The sequence below is a fragment of the Diplotaxodon limnothrissa genome, linkage group LG14 (assembly GCF_057381915.1).
Source record: "Diplotaxodon limnothrissa isolate DT_005_m linkage group LG14, D_limnothrissa_male_GT1.1, whole genome shotgun sequence".
Taxonomy (NCBI): domain Eukaryota; kingdom Metazoa; phylum Chordata; class Actinopteri; order Cichliformes; family Cichlidae; genus Diplotaxodon; species Diplotaxodon limnothrissa.
In genome coordinates, this window is record NC_140609.1 from 4129152 (window position 1) to 4151852 (window position 22701).

Here is a 22701-nt window from a genome sequence, read left to right on the forward strand (position 1 = left end):
AGAAAGCGGAACTGGCTGTTTAAATCCCCACAAGGCTGCCCGCTGGGATTGGAACGATGGGAGAGGCGTGAGTTTCTCAAAATGGGCTCATTGAGTCAGCACGGATAAGATCTTGGAGAGGCTCCGGCTGCTGTGAATACTCAGAATAAGATCTCTGACTGCAGACTGGATACATCTCGGAAGGGCTAGCTCGGAATAAGATCTCTGGGCGCAAATTGGATGACATCTCGGGGAGGCACACTGCCGTGGGTTCTCAGAAATCGGCTCCTTGAGCACAAGAAATAACATCACAGAACGCAAGTATGGCAAAGCTCGCGGCTCTCCAACGGGAGATTGAGAGACCAGTGTTGGACTGTAGAACTGCTTTGAAATTCATATGAGCTGTTTGCACTAAAGTAAAAAGCACCATCACTTCATGCGGATACCCCTTTGGCGCCAGCTGCGGTCTCAAGGCTGGAGCTGAACAACAACACCCTGATAACGACTGTGTTTCGTCTGTTCCCTCCCATTCCATGCAAGGCCACCTGGGTTGGCTGGAAGACTGTTTACTTAGCCTAGCAGGGCGAAGGACACTGTCTCAGCTGAACTCTGGACACATACATATACACTGATATGCACACACTCATCCCCCCTCCCTTTCCAAACGCCTTCGACACTTATTCCCTTCCGATGCTGACGGGGATCAAGGAGACCAGCGCACAGGCTGCAGGCCCGGATGTACTGTCTAATCCGGCTGTCTCTCACCCTTTACCCACCCCTGTTGCTTGTCATGTGTTTCTTTGGTGTATTAAGAGTTTTTTCATGTGCTTTGTGCAGAGGTGTTTTTTCTGTTCTCAAACTGATCTCCCTGTTGGAGCTCAGTCTGGGGGGAGTTATTTTTTTCTCCTTATCTTTTCACCTGTCCTCAGACATCCTGGTGAACTTCTATCGTTGCACCATCGAGAGCATCCTGACCAACTGTATAACAGTCTGGTACGGGAACTGCTCTGCCTCGGACCGGAAGGCGTTGCAGAGGGTCGTGAAAACTGCCCAGCGCATCGCCGGAGCACCACTTCCTGCCATAAAAGACATCTACAGGAAGCGGTGTCTGAAAAGGGCTGGGAAAATCATCAAAGACCCCAGTCACCCATCACATGGACTCTTCACCCTCCTGCCCTCTGGGAGGCGCTACAGGAGCCTCCGGACTAAGACCACCAGGTACCGGAACAGCTTCTTCCCCACAGCTGTCAGACTCCTGAACTCTGCCTCCTGACATCTGACCCACGTTAACACACGGACTGAACATACACACACCCACAATGGACAACTGTACCCTCAAACACACAATAATAACATGGACTGAACCACCACTCACAACCACTAGCACTTTATATAGCCTCTGTAGAAACTATCTACACCCTCACTTATCTTAACTGCACTACTGTATAGCTCTGTGTAAATAATCACTCTGCACATTTGATAATTTTTAATCCTACAACTGTTTACAACTTGCATAGTTCCCATTTCTGTATAGCTGTATATCTCAGATTCTGTAAAGTTATTTATTTCATATTCTGTATAGTTTTTCATATTTATATCCTGTTCATAGCCTGTACATAGCCTGTACTCACTACAGCCTGTACATACTTATAGTTATAGAATAACAACATACTTCATACCGTGTACATTATAACATACCATAATAGACCCATTTCTGTAATATACTCACATATCTATATTATTGCTAATATATATTGTAATATATCTATATCACTAAAGCACTTCTGGATGGATGCAAACTGCATTTCGTTGCCCTGTACCTGTGCATGTGCAATGACAATAACGTTGAATTCTATTCTATTCTCATGTGGTGCATTTTCCATTGTTATACCTCTCTGACCTGTCTTCCCCATGTGATGTTTTGTGTAATGTATGTATGGTCGGAGGGTAAGATGGCGCCGCCATTGCGTGCAATAGGTCGGCAGCCTTAACATGAAATTTCCCCTTGTGGGACTAATAAAGGTATATCAATGCAATTCAATTCAATTCAATTCAATAAAGAAGCATGTGTTGCTTAGAAGGCAAAGAGTAAAAGTAGACAATCTTTCCTTGTTTTTTTACATAAAATCTATTGTTACAGCTGGGCGCAATATGAGAGTGACCCTGTTAGAGCCTTTATTTAGTTTTAGTTTCTTCGTTTTCCATTAAGTTATTGGTTATTGGCCAAATACAGTGGTTGAACTAAAATCAATTCAGATAGTAACTAAGTTTTTGCCTACAGCATATATGATACTTCATCCACATAGTGAAGTCTCCAAGCCCAAGCTAAGATAACACTGCTGACATTGGCAGCTCTTACATTATTAGTTCCCATTAGATCTTCAGTCTATAACTGTTACACAGGATGAAAAATTCATTCCATAATGAATAAAGAGATCGTATGTTTTTGGGCACTCATACTCCTCCCACATAACCCCCCCAAGTCTCTAATCTTTAAAAACAGTAGTGTGAACTAGTATGTTATAGCCAACAGTCAGAACAAAAATAAAATTAATGACGTCTTGAACCTTTACAGAAGTTTCACGAGACACACAAGACGTTGTTTTTCAGCTGCCTCAGGTTGAGTGTCAAAATGTTAATGGTCAATAATGCAGAGATTTCCCTCTAGGAGAAGATTGAGTTAATATTGTGGTGAATAACTACAGTCCCTCGCTTGAAAGGCACAGTGCCTTTCATTTGCACTGATTTGACCAGAGCTGGAGCTCTTTTAAACCTCAGGGCTATTTGAAAATGTCACCTGGGGTTGAGCTATCTCTTTGTAGAAGGAAGATTTAGAGCATGGAAGAAATGGCTTAGCCAGAATAAAGCCGTGACATGCTCTTTGCTGTCGCTAATTAATCACCAGTGGCTCCTGATAAAACTCATTAGCCAGCCTGAGATTGAGCTATTAATCACTATGGGAATGCTGGAAAATCAAATGTTCAAGAGGCGTGGAAAGAATCGACACATGGCAATGCCTAGAAAAAGATACAATTTTCTTTCTCTTTCAAGGAAATGGTGGGAATGTGACTGAGCTTGTGAACAGATGATAATATGATTGTGGAGTGTTTATTCTTCCACAGGCAGACCCATTTGTCTTCTCTCAGCTGTAGAGAAGCTGAGAAAAGAAAAATGGTCACACACAGTCTTAGCTCTTGTTATTATATACTTGTTAGGACTTCTCACTGAACAAATTACATTGCAATAACGCTAACTGTAACCCACTAAACTTAGCAAGGCTTGATCAAGATCCAGTATTTACCAGGTTTCAAGCTTTAGGATTCTAACTGAGAAACAAGAGTGACAGCAATGACTGAAGTTTTTTAGTGGCACAAATCAGTCACATCCTTCAGGATTTAACAGGGAATAATCCTCAAGTGGTCTCAGCAGGTCTTTCTAATCCATTTATATTCTAAATGATAATTCTAGCAATTGTTGTGATTATGACTGTACATTCACACAGACTCAGAAAAACATAATCCATTCCTCTTGACATCCAGTTTGTGTAAGCAGGTTTCCCATTAGGCAGTCACTAGTAAACTGCCAAGTGGCCATTGTCACACAGTTTAACATGAAAACTGCAATAGTAGTTGGTAGGTTCAGAAAAATGAAATACAGATGGTTTTATTCTATATGTTACTATGCTGTTTGTCCATTGCTTATCTCACAATGAATATTAAAACAAACGCACAGTTTCTTAGGCAGTGGTTGCTAGACGACTGAAGACCAGTGTTTGGTGTAACATGTTACACCCATGTTACTGCGATCGCATTACATTTTTCAGTAGCGGATTAATCTAACACATTGCTGTACTGATTTTAATAATTACATTACAGTTACAATTGTGTTTTCACCTGTTTTACATTACTTTTTCAGTTATCTGCAGTCAGATGCACAGAAGCAGCTGAAAACACACAGTAACAGGAGGAGTAACTGTCATGGACGAACCTTCCTCTGCACCATCAACACACAGAGGGAGTGGCAGACATGTGTTACCTGTGTGTCTGTGGCTAAGATTTATTCTCAACTTTAATACTTTATAACCTCTGACCAGACTTATCAGGACGTCCTTGGGTTTTGTATCATTTGGGGATTTGAAATCTTGGTACATTTAAGTTTAAAGATTTATATAAACTTTACCATTATGCTAGTGTTCTAGTTTTGATTTGGTATTTGTTGAATGTTTGGTTCCTTTATTCTTATGACTCTCAGACAGTTTTATCTCTGCTGATATTGAGTTTTCAGTTCACTTTACGATTAACTTTCTGGTTATTATAGTTGAATTTCAGGTTTGCAATCCTTAGTTTTGGTTCAAGACGTCACTGTTACTAATGATGGTTTTTAGTTCCCTCAGCATTTTCCTACATGTTTCTCCCTCTGTCTCGTTTCTGTGTTCTGCGGTCTGACATTGGATGTGTTAGTATTCATCTCTGCATCTGTTCTCTTGTTTATTCCATGACTTTGTTTCCATGATGTTTCAGTTCTGTGTTTGTCTTTGATTATTTCTTCCCATGTCTGTGTCCATCTATCTTATCTCTAATAAGTCCACTGTTTGTTTATATTCCAGTCTTCCCTGTATTCATTGTCAAAATGTCTTTTATGCTCCCTCTGTTTATACTCCTGTGTGTTTTTATTCCTCAGGCATAAAAGGCTGATGCAGTATTGTCATCACCCTGCCAGATGGGCAGGCAGGTGGTTTGGAAACCAACATTGGGAAATATGATAACTCATTGGCTAGGTTTTCACTCAGGACAGTCCAGTTCTTGCTCCTCACCATTGTCAGAGGATTTTGATATTTAATTTAGATTGTTAAGCCACCTAACACTGACTCCTCATACATAGGTGCCTTTTTTATGCTGAATGAACTCATGGAATTAGTTAAGCCTTTTGCTTTTTAGCTGAATCAACAAAAATGCTGAAGATAACAGTTTGACAGACAGAAAATTGTATCTTTGCAACACAAACGTGACTCCCAAACTTTTCGTATTCACACAAACTCAGACTGATGTGCCCTTAAAAAGAACTGAAGACAGTGTGTAGGACAAAAGAAGTGGCAGGCCTAAAACACTACTTTTACCAGTTGGCAGGTGAGGAGCTTCATCACAGCACTGTCTTAGATAAAAGGAGAGACATCACTTTACTTTGCTACGTTTTTTTATGCCTATTTTTCACTTTGACGCTTGTCCTGACAGAACACCGCTGACTCCTGCTTACCTCAAAAATATTATTAAATTTGCAGATAACACAACACTTGTGGAGCTCATCTCACATGGTAATGAGACCGCCTACAGAGGGAAGTGCATAAACTGGTTGAGTGGTGCGATTTCAACAACCTGACACTAAACATCAGAAAAACAGAAGAGCTCATTACACACGCCAGGTGTGTCAATAGGGGGAGCTCCTGCCACTGAAAATCGAAGAAGTGGGGAGGGTGTCCAGCTTTAAATTGTTATCAGTAAAAAAATATTATAGATATATATTTACATATATGTCTTAACTTGAATCATATTTCCTACATCTGGTATTTTTCTTTACTTTTATTGCAAAGTTTTGCTTTAAATGTATTGTGCACCACATTTACGTTTTCAGGGGAAAAATTACACTAAATTGATTGAATTAATCTTCAGGAGTTAAGCTATTTAAGTCTATTTTTATTCCATCATATGTTGTTTTTAATCATTTTAAATTCTTATGGTATTTTTTATTTCTTAAGATGACTTTTTTTTAATACATAAAGGGTGTGAAAAAGTGTTTGCCTCCTTCCTGATTTCCTATTTTCTTTGTATTATTGTCACACTTTAATATTTTAGAGGATCAAAGAAGTTTAGATATTAGACAAAGATAACACACGTAAACGGAAAATGCAGTTTGTTTATTGAAGGTGTTTATTATTGGGGGGGAAAAAACCCACATGGCCCTTTGTGAAAAAGTGATTGCTCGCTAAACCCAATAAATGGTTGGGTCAATGTTTTCCAGAGCTATTCACACACCTGTTCTGAATCAAGAAAACACTTTAGTAGGACCTGCCTGACAAAGTGGAGTAGACCAAAAGATCGTCAAAAGACAAACATCATGCTGCTATCCAAGGAAATTCAGGAACAAATGAGAAAAAAAGTAATTGAGATCTCTCAGTCTGGAACAGGTTATACAGCCATTTCTTAAGCACCCCAGCGAACAACCAGCCATGATCCACAAATGGCAAAAACATGGAATAAAACAACATCCAACATCTTTGTTCATTATTTAAATTTGTTTGATGATCTTAAACATTGAACTGTAACAAAAATACAAAACAATAAGAAATCAGGAAGGGGGCAAACACTTTTGCACACCACTGTTCATTAAAAAAAATTATTAAGCACGTCTGCAATGCAGCTTTCGTTCATTCAAGAGAGACAACACATTTCATTAAAAGTCACATGTAAAAACAAGAAAAGATATCCTATTCTATTCTACACCCAGCTGTCCTTCTGTATTTCTGATGAAGCCTCTTTTTTTCATAGTATCATGTTGTAAACAATAATATTATTAAGATCTTTCATCAGAGACTGTATACAATATCTTTTATTAGCACACCAGTGGCTCCAATGAACTGGGCCTGGTGCTCTCTTAACTGGGTGACGATTGGGGGAGCTGTCACTCAAGAAGTGCTCCAGCTTTGTTCTTGGGTGTAGCTAGTGGCCATTCTACATGTGCATTGTGCTCCAATACAACTGAGCTGTTTTCAGCCCCACTTTTTCAGTAGATCAGTTGAATGAGTCTCTAGCAAACACTAACACGGTAACACTAACACTAGCAAATGAACTGATCTTTGGGGTCTAATGCATTGAACAGTATAAATTGCACAGGGTGACTATACCCTAAAGACTCTCACTTTGGAGAACACTTTGAAATTATGAAGAAAGACAGAAGTGTAATTTTCTGTTATTAAACTAAAACCATTCTTTTAAAAATATTTTATTCTCATAGCTTGTGTCTTATCCATGTGTATACAAACAGATAAGTAAAAGCTGCAGAGAACAGTGGTTTGAAATTATTTTTAGCAACTTTGTATCCAACCAGCCAGTATTTTAAGTGAAAACTAATGTTTGCTAGTTACGGATGTTTGATTTAGAGTCTGTAGAGTGGTTAGAAAAAATGTAATGGTATTCCAGTCCTCCAATGCCCTCCTGCCATTTTTTTAATCTCTTGCTCTCTACCTTAGCTCTTTGTGTGTGTGTGTGTATGGTGTGCACGTATATGAGTTAACCACACTATACCTTACAGGGGAAGGCTCCTCCTGGGATCTCTGCCCTCGTCCCGTGCATACGAAACGTGTCTGTCTGTGTGAAAAGTGAGGATTTTTGCCTTTTCCTGCATTTTGTCAGCTCAGTGCAATATTTGCCTTAAATAAAAGTGAACTAAAATTCTTACAGAGAGTCAGACTGACCCAACATATCAAGGATCATTACTGTTGATGAGAGCTGATTCTCTATCATATCGAGACCTTCTCTCCACTCCGTTACATATTCCATTTGTACGGGGTGGAGAGATAGTGCCTCACTCACAGAACCAAGGTTACAATGTAACCGTACGGTCTCTGGCTATGACACAGATATCACAAAGCTGTCTTGAATAGAAGACTCCATGGTGTCACATTTGGTTACAAGCGTGTGCTTGCAACCATATGTGCTCATTCACATGGTAGTCATTTTGAATTTGTCCCCTCAAGTCAAACTGTTTAATACAGTTCTGCTGTAACATCCTGAGACATCAACTTGAACTCTGGTTCAAGTTTTTTTTCTCCAACCAAACCAAACCAACACATTGATTGTATTGGTGGGAAGAGCACACACACACACACACACACACACACACACACACACACACACACACACACACACACGCACACACACACGCACACACACACACACACACAGGTGCCTCCCTGCTGCTAAATTAAATTCTAATTGAAGTGTTGCTCTTTGACACTGTAGAGTACTGGGCTAGTGGACAACTGGGAGCAAGGATGGACAAGGAGACAACCTTATAGTGTAGCCTAATTGTACAAGAAGCTTTAATGTAGGACATCATTATCAAACACAGGCTGATAATCATATAAAGATAAGTCATCACTCGGCATCAAACACTGATGAGATAAAGTTTCAACAGTTTTAAGTTCCCCTACAGAAAGAGAGGACAAGAGTCTGTGTGATATTATTCATTTTACTTCCTTCAGTTCTCTTTAATGACACTTGTACTTCCTCCTCTTTCATTTGAAAGCCATCCATGAAACTCATTTATTGATAATATCTCCCCCTCCATCAGAAAGATGGAGCTGGTGATATGTATATGTACACATATGCACAGGTGCGCAATGTGAGGAACCAATACCCAGGGACCATGTTAAAGGCCTCATTTATCTCTGTACACCAGAGATAAGCTTAGGGAGAACAACTGCTATTGATAAACCTGATATAAATGCTCAGGCACCTATTGGCATGTGTTCAGATGGGGGAGGAGTTGTGCTAGATTAGATGTTAGTTCCATGGATTTGGTTAAATCCCATGGCCATTCTCTGGAAATCTGGACCACAGTATGTGCTGACACCTTTAGTTTGAGCTACAGATTTTTCACAGATTATTCCCGTTCACTGACACTGACACATGTAACAATGTGCCTGAGAAAGTCTAAATCCCCAATTATCATCCCAGAAGTGACAACATACAGTAGAAACCACAGTGATGATTCTTCAGGAAAGCGGGGGAGCAACAGGGGTTTTCACAGCTATCTGCTTATGACATTTACTTCATTCTAGTAACATTCAATCTGTTGTGACGATATTTCTTATTGTAGCATCCAACAATTGAACAAAGTAAATTTAAAATAGCTGATGTTGCATTTAATGTCATATGTTTTAATCCTGCCACCTTTCCTGAGAGAATATTAAAGGATCATGTGGAGTTTTTGACCATTAACAGTGTTAAAACAATGATTTTTATCAATTAGGAGAAAACTTTAAACTGGTATTGGATTATGAATTAGAGAACCAGATCAGTGAAGAATCAAGCTTTTAATTTCAACAGCAGTAATAAATCAAATCAGAATCATCAGAATGATGATCTCACATGTAGCTAAAATAGCAGAAGTGAGTAACTACATTGGGTCATTCGGTGCCTTTCTGACTTTATACTATGTCCAGACTTTAGACCAGATTGTAATATGCCAGACAGCTAAACCAAGGGTTAGGGGAACAGAAGAAGCCCGTGTCATATTATGGAGAACACGTGTTTCAGGTCCATGCTTTATAGTAACTTTATTCTTAAAACACAGATTTGGCTGCCAGGGAAGTTTTACTTTTACATCACCTGCTCAGCAGCAATAATTACTGATGTTTGCAAACTCCCTCTCAAAATCCAGAAGAAGCCATTAATCAGTATTTCTCAAAGTACAACACAGGTGGTGCTCAGAGAGAGAGAGAAAAGCGGAGCTTAAGATGCATCCGATGCAAATGAGCCCCCCTTAATTTGCTTGCAAATGGCAAATGATTTTCTATGGCTGACTGACTTATCAGGCCCTGACAAAGCAGGGTGTGCTGTTCTGTGTCTTCACCTTGGCACCACAATCTCAGGAAACAAACACTCTCATGCTGTACACTTGCACCCTGTACTCCACACATTTATTTATTTATTGTCATTGTCAAGAACAATGAAATTGCGTTTGGGGCTTCCATACAACCCAAAAAAAAGAAGAAAATAATAAATACCCCTTAAAACCCAAGTGTACATATTTAACCCAGTGTGACTCCAATGCAATAAGACAATCCTTAGCAATAATGTTCGTAGAAATTCAAAGACCTGAGAAACATGACAAAATACAACAATGCAACCCATTCAATATTATTGTACTGTGAGATATGATATCAGATATGATAGTTATCTATTTAAGAAAGAGGGGGGGCAGGAGGGGGAAGAGAATAAAGATATGATGCACCAATGCAGACCAGTTCATTGCTATTAAGAAGTTGGATATGGTTATTGTCCGTGAGAGGGGGGCAGAGAGTTCAGGAGCCTCACAGCCTGTGGATACAGGCTGTTGGCCAGTCTGGATGTTCTGGCCTGTATAGACCTGTACCTTCTCCCTGAGGGCAGCAGATAGAAGATATTAATAAAGTTCTATCTTATCTTATCTTAGATGGAAAAGGTGGCGCGCAGGGTGATGTTGGTCCCGCAGGATACTGTGCACCCTCCTCAGACAGCGAGTGGGGAAGATATTACTGATCTCTGGCAGACTTGTTCCAATAATTCTGCCAGCTTCTTTCACCACCCGCTGGAGTGCTTGCTGATCGGCCTTGGTGCAGCAGCCATTACAAGAGTGCAGGGTTGGGGATTGGGGGAGGGCTCCTAAACAAATCCCTGATATAATTAGTTTTCTCCACTGCACCTAATTAACCTTTGTCTGTGTGCCATTTACACATCTCATTCACAAGCTGAGCATTCGTTCATTAGCTGCCTGTTGTGTTTTTAATGTGTTTTACTAGTCATGGTGAGGTAGCGCTTTGTTAGTGTCATACTGTTTCTGTGGATGTGTTTGAAGCCTGGGACTGCTGTATGTATCAGCAAAGGAGATAAAGCAAGTTTTGTGATGATTAGATGCTGCTTTAGTAATGTGGTTTTATGCTCATCAAAGGCCAACGGAGTGAAATAGATTGAACATGTGGAAGATGGATACGTACACTTGAATATCTAGCATGATCCTCTTGTCCTCCTCAACGTGGATTCCCCAGATACAGTCCTGGCCTTTATCATAGGATTCAGGCCAGTTGGGAGAGAGCACCACACCAGCTGAGTCTGTGATCTCACCACTGCACACAGCTGGAACACAAACACACAAAAAAAAACATGTTTACAGTTTAAATCTCTAAGTCATCATCAGAGATCGCTCTGTCCCTTTGTTTTGGGGTGTGTAACAAGCAAATTGGATGCGTGATCTCACTAAATATAGAAACAGAACAAAGAATTTTGTAATACAAACAATTAAAGAAATGAAGTCTGCTGTCAGTTTTGTATTGCTGAGAGTCAGTGTTTAATTATCTGTCATCCTGGGGCCAAAGATGTCAGTGAGCCCCCCGAGACTCATTCTTATATAGTGCTTTTTACAACATGCCACATTCACTATGTTTTAAGTGCTTACTAGCTAACATTCAGACACATTCATATCTTGCCCAGGGATATTTGGCACGCAGACTGGGGGAGCCAGGGATCAAACCACCAACCTTCCGATCAGTAGATGATCTGCTCTACCTCTGAGTTCAATCCTAAGTGTTAAGATGGGTGTATCAAGGGGAAAGTGACTCAAAATGGACAAAATTGTTGCAAAAATGTAGAAGATGACAAGAAAGAAGCACAAGTAATCCAAAGATGCATGTCAATAAATCAGGCATACAAACCTCTGCAAGCAGGCTCAGTCTCATTCCACTGTGGATTGTTAGGATCCATGCACTCAATGGTGACAGATCCCTGTTCCAGAGTATACCCCGGGTCACAGGCAAACTCCACCACAGCTCCTACTGACCAGGTGTTGTCAGTGCTGGTCATGTTACCGTACTTCACAAAGGGTTCATAGCAGTGACCCGCTGAAAAAGCTAGAGAGATGGAAGTAATGTTACAAAAATAGTTGTAGGAAGGAGTTAGAATCCATCCATCTATTCGCTTCCGCTTATCCTTTTCAGGGTCGCAGGGGATGCTGGAGCCTATCCCAGCAGTCATAGGGCGAGAGGAGGGGTACACCCTTGACATGTCTGTGCGGTACACCCTTGACAGGTCGCCAGTCTGTCACAGGGCTAACACACAGAGACAGACAACCATTCACACTCACATTCACACCTATGGGCAATTTGGATTAATCAATTAACCTATCCCCACAAGCTGCATGTCTTTGGACTGTGGGAGGAAGCCGCAGTACCCGGAGGGAACCCACGCAAACACAGGGAGAAGATGAAAACTCCACACAGAAAGACCCTGGCCTGATGGTGGAATTGAACTCAGGACCTTCTTGCTGTGCGGCAACAGTGCTAACCACTGTTCCACCGTGCTGGAGTTAGAAGCTCCATTAATAAATAATAAACAATTGTTTATATTTGCCCTTATATATATATGTTCAAAATCCATCTTTTAGAGTGTGCATGTGTCAACCAGCACACAGCCTGTTTCAGTTGCTGCTTTTTCTCTTTAGTTTAACTTTTTTCTTACTAATTTTCTTACTTTTTTCTTACTAATTTGTTTGTCCTTTACTCTTCACTCAGATGAGTGTTCATCTGTATTAATAGCTTTCTTTTCTACATCATTTTCCTAGGGATTATTAAAATATTCTGATTCTGAGATCAAATGTATTTTGTTTATATTTTCTTAAAAATGTGATTTTGTTAAAATCATATTGCATCTTTCACTAGATTTATTTCAAGGTCTCTTTTTTCAAGTGAAACACAGAAAAGAAAACATTAGTTAACAGATAGTCAAGCTTCATAACAAAAAATGTTTAAAGACTGATGCAAAATAGTGAAAAATATTATATTTAGTTCAGTAAAGCTATGAACCATATTTTAAATTTTACCTTCATCTATGTATTCTGTGGTAACTTGTAGGTTTTGACCCGTGTCTTAAATCAGCCAAACAAACAAACAAAAAAAAACAACCAGTTGTTTGTCAACCAATTGTTTGTTAAATCGTTTTGGGCTTCCTTAGCCATTAAAAGATTGGTTTTAATATTGCATGCTCAGTGAATAACTCAGCCAGCAGAAACCCAAAAATGAAGAAGAGAAGCCATCATAGGACAGGCCCCTGCATGGTATGTACCACCGGCAAATAGAGGAAGTGACTGACATCCAAAAATCCTACTGATGGCTGGACAAAGCTGGACTGAAAGACAGCACAGAAGCACTAATCAGGGCAGCACAGGAACAAGATCTAAGTACAAGATCCATAGAGGCAATGGCCTACCACACCAGGCAAGACCCCAGGTTCAGGCTGTGTAAAGATGCCCTGAGATAATCCAGCACAAAACAGCAGGGTCCAAGATGCTTAGCAGGCAGGATATACGTGGAACACCGTAGCCAAGCGGCCGGCATAGTATACAGAAACATCTGTGCTGAACACCCCTTGGAAGTCCCGAGGTCAAAATGGGACCTTGGGTGGTTGAGAATGACTGGGCTAAGATCCTGTGGGACTTCCAGATACAGATGGACAAACTGGTGATGGCTAACCAACATAACAACATCGCTAACGTACAGTGGGGCAAAAAAGTATTTAGTCAGCCACCGATTGTGCAAGTTCCCCCACCTAAAATGATGACAGAGGTCAGTAATTTGCACCAGAGGTACACTTCAACTGTGAGAGACAGAATGTGAAAAAAAAATCCATGAATCCACATGGTAGGATTTGTAAAGAATTTATTGGTAAATCAGGGTGGAAAATAAGTATTTGGTCAATAACAAAAATACAACTCAATACTTTGTAACATAACCTTTGTTGGCAATAACAGAGGTCAAACGTTTACTATAGGTCTTTACCAGGTTTGCACACACAGTAGCTGGTATTTTGGCCCATTCCTCCATGCAGATCTTCTCGAGAGCAGTGATGTTTGGGGCTGTCGCCGAGCAACACGGACTTTCAACTCCCGCCACAGATTTTCTATGGGGTTGAGGTCTGGAGACTGGCTAGGCCACTCCAGGACTTTCAAATGCTTCTTACGGAGCCACTCCTTTGTTGCCCGGGCGGTGTGTTTTGGATCATTGTCATGTTGGAAGACCCAGCCTCGTTTCATCTTCAAAGTTCTCACTGATGGAAGGAGGTTTTGGCTCAAAATCTCACGATACATGGCCCCATTCATTCTGTCCTTAACACGGATCAGTCGTCCTGTCCCCTTGGCAGAAAAACAGCCCCATAGCATGATGTTTCCACCCCCATGCTTCACAGTAGGTATGGTGTTCTTGGGATGCAACTCAGTATTCTTCTTCCTCCAAACACGGCGAGTTGAGTTTATACCAAAAAGTTCTACTTTGGTTTCATCTGACCACATGTCATTCTCCCAATCCTCTGCTGTATCATCCATGTGCTCTCTGGCAAACTTCAGACGGGCCTGGACATGCACTGGCTTCAGCAGCGGAACACGTCTGGCACTGCGGGATTTGATTCCCTGCCGTTGTAGTGTGTTACTGATGGTGACCTTTGTTACTTTGGTCCCAGCTCTCTGCAGGTCATTCACCAGGTCCCCCCGTGTGGTTCTGGGATCTTTGCTCACCGTTCTCATCATCATTTTGACCCCACGGGATGAGATCTTGCGTGGAGCCCCAGATCGAGGGAGATTATCAGTGGTCTTGTATGTCTTCCATTTTCTGATGATTGCTCCCACAGTTGATTTGTTCACACCAAGCTGCTTGCCTATTGTAGATTCACTCTTCCCAGTCTGGTGCAGGTCTACAATACTTTTCCTGGTGTCCTTCGAAAGCTCTTTGGTCTTGGCCATGGCGGCGTTTGGAGTCTGACTGTTTGAGGCTGTGGACAGGTGTCTTTTATACAGATGATGAGTTCAAACAGGTGCCATTCATACAGGTAACGAGTGGGGGACAGAAAAGCTTCTTACAGAAGACGTTACAGGTCTGTGAGAGCCAGAGATTTTCCTTGTTTGAGGTGACCAAATACTTATTTTCCACCCTAATTTACGAATAAATTCTTTACAAATCCTACCATGTGAATTCATGGATTTTTTTTCACATTCTGTCTCTCACAGTTGAAGTGTACCTCTGGTGCAAATTACTGACCTCTGTCATCATTTTAAGTGGGGGAACTTGCACAATCGGTGGCTGACTAAATACTTTTTTGCCCCACTGTACATAGTAGTGGTAGACAAGCAGTAGAAGATGGCCGTAGTGACAGATGTAGCAATGACCAGTGACAACAACATCAGGAAGAAGGAACATGAGAAGCTGGAGAAGTACCAAGGGTTGAGGGAAAAACTTGAGAAGATGTGGAGGGTGAAGGTAAGAATGGTCCCAGTGGTAATCTGAGCACTTTGTGCAGTAACACCCAAGCTAGGCGAGTGGCTCCAGCAGATCTCAGGAACAACATCCGAGATCTCTGTCCAAAAGAGCGCAGTCCTAGATTAAAGGTCTGTCAGGCAGTAGTTCCCCATTCACTCAGATTCCATGGCGGCCAAAATAAAAACAACAAAAGTGGACTGATATTTTGGTTTATTGTGGGTTTAGATTAAATTAAGTTAATTAGGGCAATAGTGAGTGTGGATTTCTTTAAATTGCCACTTTGTTGTGTTTCCAGATTTTAATCACAACATTTTTTAGTTTAATTTAATGTTATTAATATGATATTAAATGGAAACATCCATCCATTCGCTTTTCAGGGTTGCGGGGGGCGCTGGAGCCTATCCCAGCTGTCATAGGGCGAGAGGCGGGGTACACCCTGGATAGGTCGCCAATCTGTCGCCGGGCTAACACAGGGACAGACAACCATTTGCACTCACATCCACTCACGCATTCACACATATGGGCAATTTAGATTGATCAATTAACCTATCCCCACTAACTGCATGTCTTTGGACTGTGGGAGGAAGCCGGAATACCCGGGGAGAACCCACGCAAACATGGGGAGAACATGCAAACTCTACACAGAAAGACCCCGGCCTGATGGTGGAATTGAACTCACAACATTCTTGCTGTGCGGCAACAGTGCTAACCACTGGTCACCGTAAATGGAAACAGTAATTATAAATAATAATTATAAATAATAAGAAGAAGAAATTACCACATTAGTACATTCTTGTTTCTTCATTGTTACCCTACTATTACCACTTTATTATCAGGCTGTAATAGAAAGTGCTATCCAACTCATCATGCATAATTCTTACCTTGATACCTAATGGCTATGCCAGTCGATGTTCCTGTGGCATCTGTAGTAAGCTCAATGAAGAGCTGCCTAGATGTGCTAAGGAGCCCTTCATTAGGCAAATACTCCACCTCATAGGAATCATACAGTACGGCTGCATTTATGCTGTTGCCATTCTTGATCAGGAGCCTGAAAGACAGTGAACAAAATTTTATTTACAGGGTATCTTATTTAACAGAATGGAACTTTTTGACTCCTACTGGCTGTTCTTTATCTGTTTGCATCCTTGCCTACAATTGAGTATAAAATACTGATTAACGTAACATATTTGAATGATCTATTTAGGCTACTTTGTAAATTAAAAGAAAATATCAATTTGCATGTTTAAACATATGTACAGCAAATTATAAACAGATATTTACAGCATTTTTCTTTTCAATTTGCCTTTGTACACCTCCAGTTGTTTAAATCAAACATCTGACTTTTCTTTTATTTCAGAGGGTTTAAGAACAATATTGCATTTTCATACATACTCCCTATTTTCAGACACTCAAAAGTAATTTAGAAGAACTAACATAAAAAAAATCATTTATAGTCAGCGACTGGCTGAAGTGTAGAACTCACAGACGTCACTGGACTGCAGGAGAAAGTTTGAGTCCCTGGAACTAGCAGAAAGCCCCAGTAGAATCAAGCCCTGAACCTTCTTGTTAAGTGGCAGCAGTGTTAATCACTAAATAACAGTGTCACCAGTGTTGGGGAGTAACGGAATACATGTACCGGTGTTACGTGTTTAAAATACAAAATATGAGTAACTGTATTCCGTTACAGTTACCATTTAAAAAGGTGGTATTCAGAATACAGTTACTTTGTTGAAATAAAGGGATTACACGACGGTCTTTTCCTGTTTCATATGTTAGGCTGTCCCCTCTCTATTTTTGGTAATTCCACGCTGGTGGAAACAGCAAAACACGCATTAAGAGGCTCTAATGTCTGGGTCTCAATCTCGCGGCCCATGTCACCTCTACTTGCAGCCCGCAAAACGACGTGAAGAAATATTTTTTAAAATTATTCAAATTTTTTTTAAATATGAAGGCAATAAGCAGAGTATTACAGGCATAGCCCTAAAGAATGTAGCCTCATGGGCAGTGTAGCCCAGTTGTAAGTAAGCTATTAAGACTCGACTGTACACTGTGTTCCTGTTTTCCTCTGAAACAATAAGCTCCGTTGGAGCAGCCTTTCAACGCCTCTCTCTGTCTCTCACTAGCAAAGTTGACCCAGACAACAAAGTAAAGCCAGTTTTTGGCTACGAGCCCGACACGGAACTCGCCAGAGGTCCCTTTACTACGGGTTCGGAGCTGCGGACCTGTTTTATATACGCGCGGAATAGTTTTCTATACGAGATCGCTGCAAAAAGTGCAGCCTTACCTAATGTCCACCCTACTGTTACTCATTTTATATTAAGATTTAAAAATCTAGTTGGTGTTGGTATGATGAGTGACCTTCAGTAATAGCAACAAATCACACAGCAATAGTACATTCATGTAGTTGTAAAAAGCATGATAATGTATTAAGTCATCCAAAGTATTCAGAATACGTTACTCTCATTGAGTAACGTAACGGAATATAATAATGGATTGGATTTATATAGCGCTTTCCAAGGCACCCAAAGCGCTTTACAATGCCACTATTCATTCACTCTCGCATTCACACACTGGTGGAGGCAAGCTACGGTTGTAGCCACAGCTGCCCTGAGGCAGACTGACAGAAGGGAGGCTGCCATGTCGCGCCATCGGCCCCTCTGGCCATATGCTACAAAATACAGGGTGGGCCATTTATATGGATACACTGTAATAAAATGGGAATGGTTGGTGATATTAAAGTCCTGTTTGTGGCACATTAGTATATGTGAGGGGCAAACTCCTCAAGATGGGTGGTGACCATGGTGGCCATTTAGAAGTCGGCCATCTTGGATACAACTTTTGTTTTTTCAATAGGAAGAGGGCCATGTGACACATCAAACTTATTGGTAATGTCACAAGAAAAACAATGGTGTGCTTGGTTCCAACGTAACTTTATTCTTTCATGAGTTATTTACAAGTTTCTCTTTGTTCACAGCCATTGACATGTCGAAGAGGTTAACACGTGAGGAGCGGATCGAAATTGTGTTGATATCTGGTGAACGCAGTAACCGGGTCATTGCAGCAGATTTCAATGCAAGACCCCCTACAAGACCACCCATCTCCCATGCTACAGTTAGCAAACTGCTTGCTAAGTTTCGTGAAACTGGTTCAGTGTTGGATTTGCCAAAATGTGGACGCAAGAAAACTGTCACTAATGAAGAAACATCAGTGGCTGTCCTAGCTTCATTCAGCAAGAGCCCACAGCGTAGCACTTGCCGCAGAGAGAGTGGAGAGTGGCATTAGTCGAACATCCCTTCGGCGGATATTAGCTACTCACAAATGGCACCCTTACAAACTCCAGCTACTGCAGCATCTCAACGAGGATGACCCAGATCGGCCACAGAATTTGCAGAATGGGCAAAACAAAAATTGGAACAGGACCCTCAGTTCACGCAGAAGATTTTGTTCAGCGATGAGGCAAACTTTTATGTGAATGGTGAAGTTAACAAACAAAACCGCCGCTATTGGTCTGACACTAACCCACATTGGATGGATCCCTCCAAGACTGTTGGAACAACAAAAGTGATGGTTTGGTGTGGTATATGGGGCACAACGATAGTGGGTCCATTCTTCATCAATGGAAACCTCAAGGCCACTGGATATTTGAAATTGCTACATGATGATGTGTTTCCCTCTTTATGCACTGAAGCTGGCACGTTCCCTGAGTTTTTTCCAGCAAGATGGTGCACCACCGCATTATGGGTGCCAGGTCCGAGCATTCCTAGATGAACAGTTTCCTGGAAAGTGGATTGGTCGTCGTGGGCCAGTTGAATGGCCCCCAAGGTCTCCCGATCTGACCCCCTTAGACTTTTATCTTTGGGGTCATCTGAAGGCAATTGTCTATGGTGTGAAGATACGAGATGTGCAGCTCCTGAAACTACGGATACTGGATGCCTGTGCTGGCATTTCTCCTGCGGTGTTGCTATCAGTGTGTGAAGAGTGGGAGAAGAGGGTTGCATTGACAATCCAACACAGTGGGCTGCACATTGAACACATTTTATAAGTGGTCAGAAACTTGTAAATAACTCATGAAAGAATAAAGTTACGTTGAAACCAAGCACACCATTGTTGTTCTTGTGACATTACCAATAAGTTTGATGTGTCACATGGCCCTCTTCCTATTGGAAAAACAAGTTGTATCCAAGATGGTCGACTTCTAAATGGCCACCATGGTCATTCACCACCCATCTTGAGGAGTTTGCCCCTCACATAAACTAATGTGCCACAAACAGGACTTTAATATCACCAACCATTCCCATGTTATTACGGTGTATCCATATAAATGGCCCACCCTGTACATTTTGGGGCATGTAATCTGTAATCTGTAGTGGAATACATTTTAAAAGTAACCTTCCCAACACTGTGTGTCACCCAATCATTAATTACCATGTATGAAGGCATATACACACATAGAACACACACACAGATTTGATGTTGATGCACGTCACAGCCCTCCACCAGCAGCAATCTTGTGGTTGTCTTATTCTTCTCAGTTAAAAGAAAAAGGTTTATCAGAGCACTAAAGTGTTAAATAAAATCAATAAACTATTATAAAATATGTGTATATTTATGTTTTTTCTTAATGTTCCTGTTGGTTACTTCATAATGTAATGGGTTAGAGATGTGCCTAATAAACAAATAATATCCAGTTCAGTCTCAGGAGGAGACGCCCTTTGCGTTGTGTCAGGAAGAGCATCCAGTGTTCAAAACATGGGTAAGGGAGCAGTTGAAAATAACTTTTTATTTTTATTGTTTCTATTCACATAGACTCATATTCATACTCATATTCTCTAGATGGGTAAAAACCCTAAAAACACTGGCTATAGTTTTTCATGCCATTACCTATAAATCATGCAACATTTTGAGTGTTAATGCATTCATAACAATTTTTCTTGCCTTCCAGATAACAACTGCCTGTGATTTCTTGCTATAACAAAAGTAAATCAGCAAACTCTACATTTGTAATCTGTTAAATAGAATATCAAGGGAGCATTTTGAGTACATTGATTAGCTAACGTCTAAAAACCTATAAACAAGAAAGAACGGTTAATTAAGACTGATTAATTAACTGAAGTCATTTTCTGTCAGTATATAATATCTGTGGGCTTGTGTACTGTAGTATCAATGATAAATCACCAATATTTGTCATTTTCCATTGGTTTATTGGAAAAAGTGAGTACATAGCTACATGGGATACATCATAGCAAGTTTCATGAAGTGCAGCTGAACACTATGAAATAGTGAGTAAATGGTCTTAAATGACAGATCTTAGATTTTTTTTTTTGTTGAATAAACACTAGTATTTATATACTTAGGTTATATAATAACTAACTAGTTAAATAAATAATAAACTAGAGGGTTATATGATAGAGCATCTATCAATCGGCGGATCAATCAGTGGCTCCTCCAGCCCATGAGGGAAAGTATTCTTGGGCAAGATACTGAATTGCGAGTTGTCCCTCCATGTGACTGTGTGAATTGATGTTAGTTTTAAAAAGGGTGGGGGTGGGGGTGCGCTGTATGAATGTGTGTGTGATCGTGTGAATGAGACCAGTAGAACACACTTTGTTCAATCAAACTGAGTAGAAAGGTGCTATACAGTATACTGGAAGTACCAGTCTATTTCTGGCCTTTTAAAAGCCAACAAACCTTGGTGCATTAAATGAACACCTTTTGCACATTTGTCAGTTAACCTTTCCAAATCACCACTTCACCTAAATCTTTTCCTTTTGTTTCTAGAGCTGTCCAGATATCCCTTCGTATCTGTGAGGTCTCCATCTGTAGCATGAGTATAAGAGCAGCCTGGAGCCACTATTGTCTGGCAGACAGAATGGATTACTCAGCTAATTTCTCCCCCATGGTTACTCTATTCACTGGCCCTTAATTGCAGCCCCATGCTGCTAAAATGACATTCAGCTGTCACCGGTATGCGCTACACTGACATCCTGATGTTATTCTGTGGAGTCTTCAGGGACAAAGCAGAAGGTACAAAGATAAGAGGCCTCATGATTGAACATAAGTTAAGGACTGTGCTGAAGTAAAGAGGAAAGTAGTACATCAAAGTTAACAGGGTGTGAGCCATGAGACAGTTACACCAGCCAGCAAATAGCTCATATTTTCTAACAATCTGAAGTGTTTAAGGAGCTTGAAAAGAAAAGCGTCTGGACTTCTTTAAGTTGCTTGAAGACGTTTCACCTCTCATCCGAGAAGCTTCTTCAGGTCAGAAGAAGCTTCAGGTCAGAACTGAACTCTTCAGCATAAGCCCTTCAAGCTTACATGTGCTGCAGATATGATGAGGCAGAGGCGGAAAATGGGTGGGGGTGCTCTGGATAGAGGATTTTGTCATGTAATTTACCTTAATTGGACGGCCAAACATATTAAAACCCAACTATAACACTTCTCACCATTGCCAATATTAACATAACTAAAAAGGGTATGCACAACAGTCCTCCAGACATGGGCATGTGTGGTACCAGGGAGGATTGAACGATCTTAATGTCGTACGACCAAATACATGTTTGGGGTAACTACCCAGTATTGGTTGAGTACACATGCTTCTTTCTGAACTTCTAAAAGTTTGATTTAAGGGGGCAGGATGTTTGTTTAAGAGGATGTTTTTACGATACCAGTTTACTAGCTACTACCCTGTCGTTGCTGGTGCGTTGCAGGCATTTTTCAAGTCACCCCATGCACAATACATGTACATCCCAACTGTAACCTGAGTCTCACATTTGAACAGATTAGTAATTACAATTACTAATCCTCCTTGAATCGCTACCTTATCGTGGTGGAGGGGTTTGTGTGTCACAGGGATCCCAGGGGCTATGTTGTCTGGGGGCTTTTGCCCCCTGGTAGGGTCTCCCATGGCAAATTGGCCCTGGGTGAGGGACCAGACAAAGAGCGATTCATAAGACCCTTATGAAAAGGACACCGAGGGAACAGTTTACCCTGCCCGGGATAGGGTTACCGGGGCCTCGCCCTGGAGCCAGGCCCGGGGAGGGTGCCCGAGGGCGAGCGTCTGGTGGCCGGGCCTTAGTCCATGGGGCCCGGCCGGGCACAGCCCGAAGAGGAGACATGGGCCCATCCTCCCGCAGGCCCACCACCCGCAGGAGGCGCCATAGGGGTCGGGTGCATTGTGTGCCGGGTGGCGGCCAGGAGCGGAGGCCCTGGCGGACTGACCCCCGGCTGCCAAGACTGGCAATAGGGACATGGAATGTCACCTCTCTGGTGGGGAAGGAGCCTGAGTTAGTGCGTGAGGTTGAGAGGTACCGGCTAGATATAGTCGGGCTCACCTCTACACATGGCTTGGGCTCTGGAACCAGTCTCCTGGAGAGGGGCTGGACTCTGTCTCAGTCTGGAGTTGCCCTTGGTGAGAGGCGGCGGGCTGGGGTGGGTATCCTAATATCCCCTCGGCTTGCTGCCGGTACGTTGGGGTTTTTCCCGGTGGACGAGAGGGTTTGTTCCCTGCGCCTTAGGGTCGGGGAACGGGTCCTGACTGTCATCTGGCAGTTCAGAGTACCCAGCCTTCTTAGAGTCCCTGGGGGGGGGGTGCTGGAGGGTGCTCCACCTGGAGACTCTGTTGTCCTGCTGGGAGACTTCAATGCTCACGTGGGTAACGACAGCGAGAC

At 41.7% G+C, this 22701-nt stretch overlaps 1 protein-coding gene across 1 annotated transcript in view; it reads right to left on the reverse strand.

The window, feature by feature from the left end:
• sez6b (seizure related 6 homolog b) overlaps window positions 1–22701 on the reverse strand; it is a 241983-nt gene that overhangs the window by 11444 nt on the left and 207838 nt on the right. Inside the window, exons 7-9 of the mRNA XM_085369986.1 lie at window positions 15916–16082; window positions 11447–11641; window positions 10733–10871 (exon numbers count right to left, since the gene is read on the reverse strand). Coding sequence (XP_085226112.1) covers window positions 10733–10871; window positions 11447–11641; window positions 15916–16082 — 501 coding nt within the window. The remainder of the gene's footprint in view (window positions 1–10732; window positions 10872–11446; window positions 11642–15915; window positions 16083–22701) is intronic.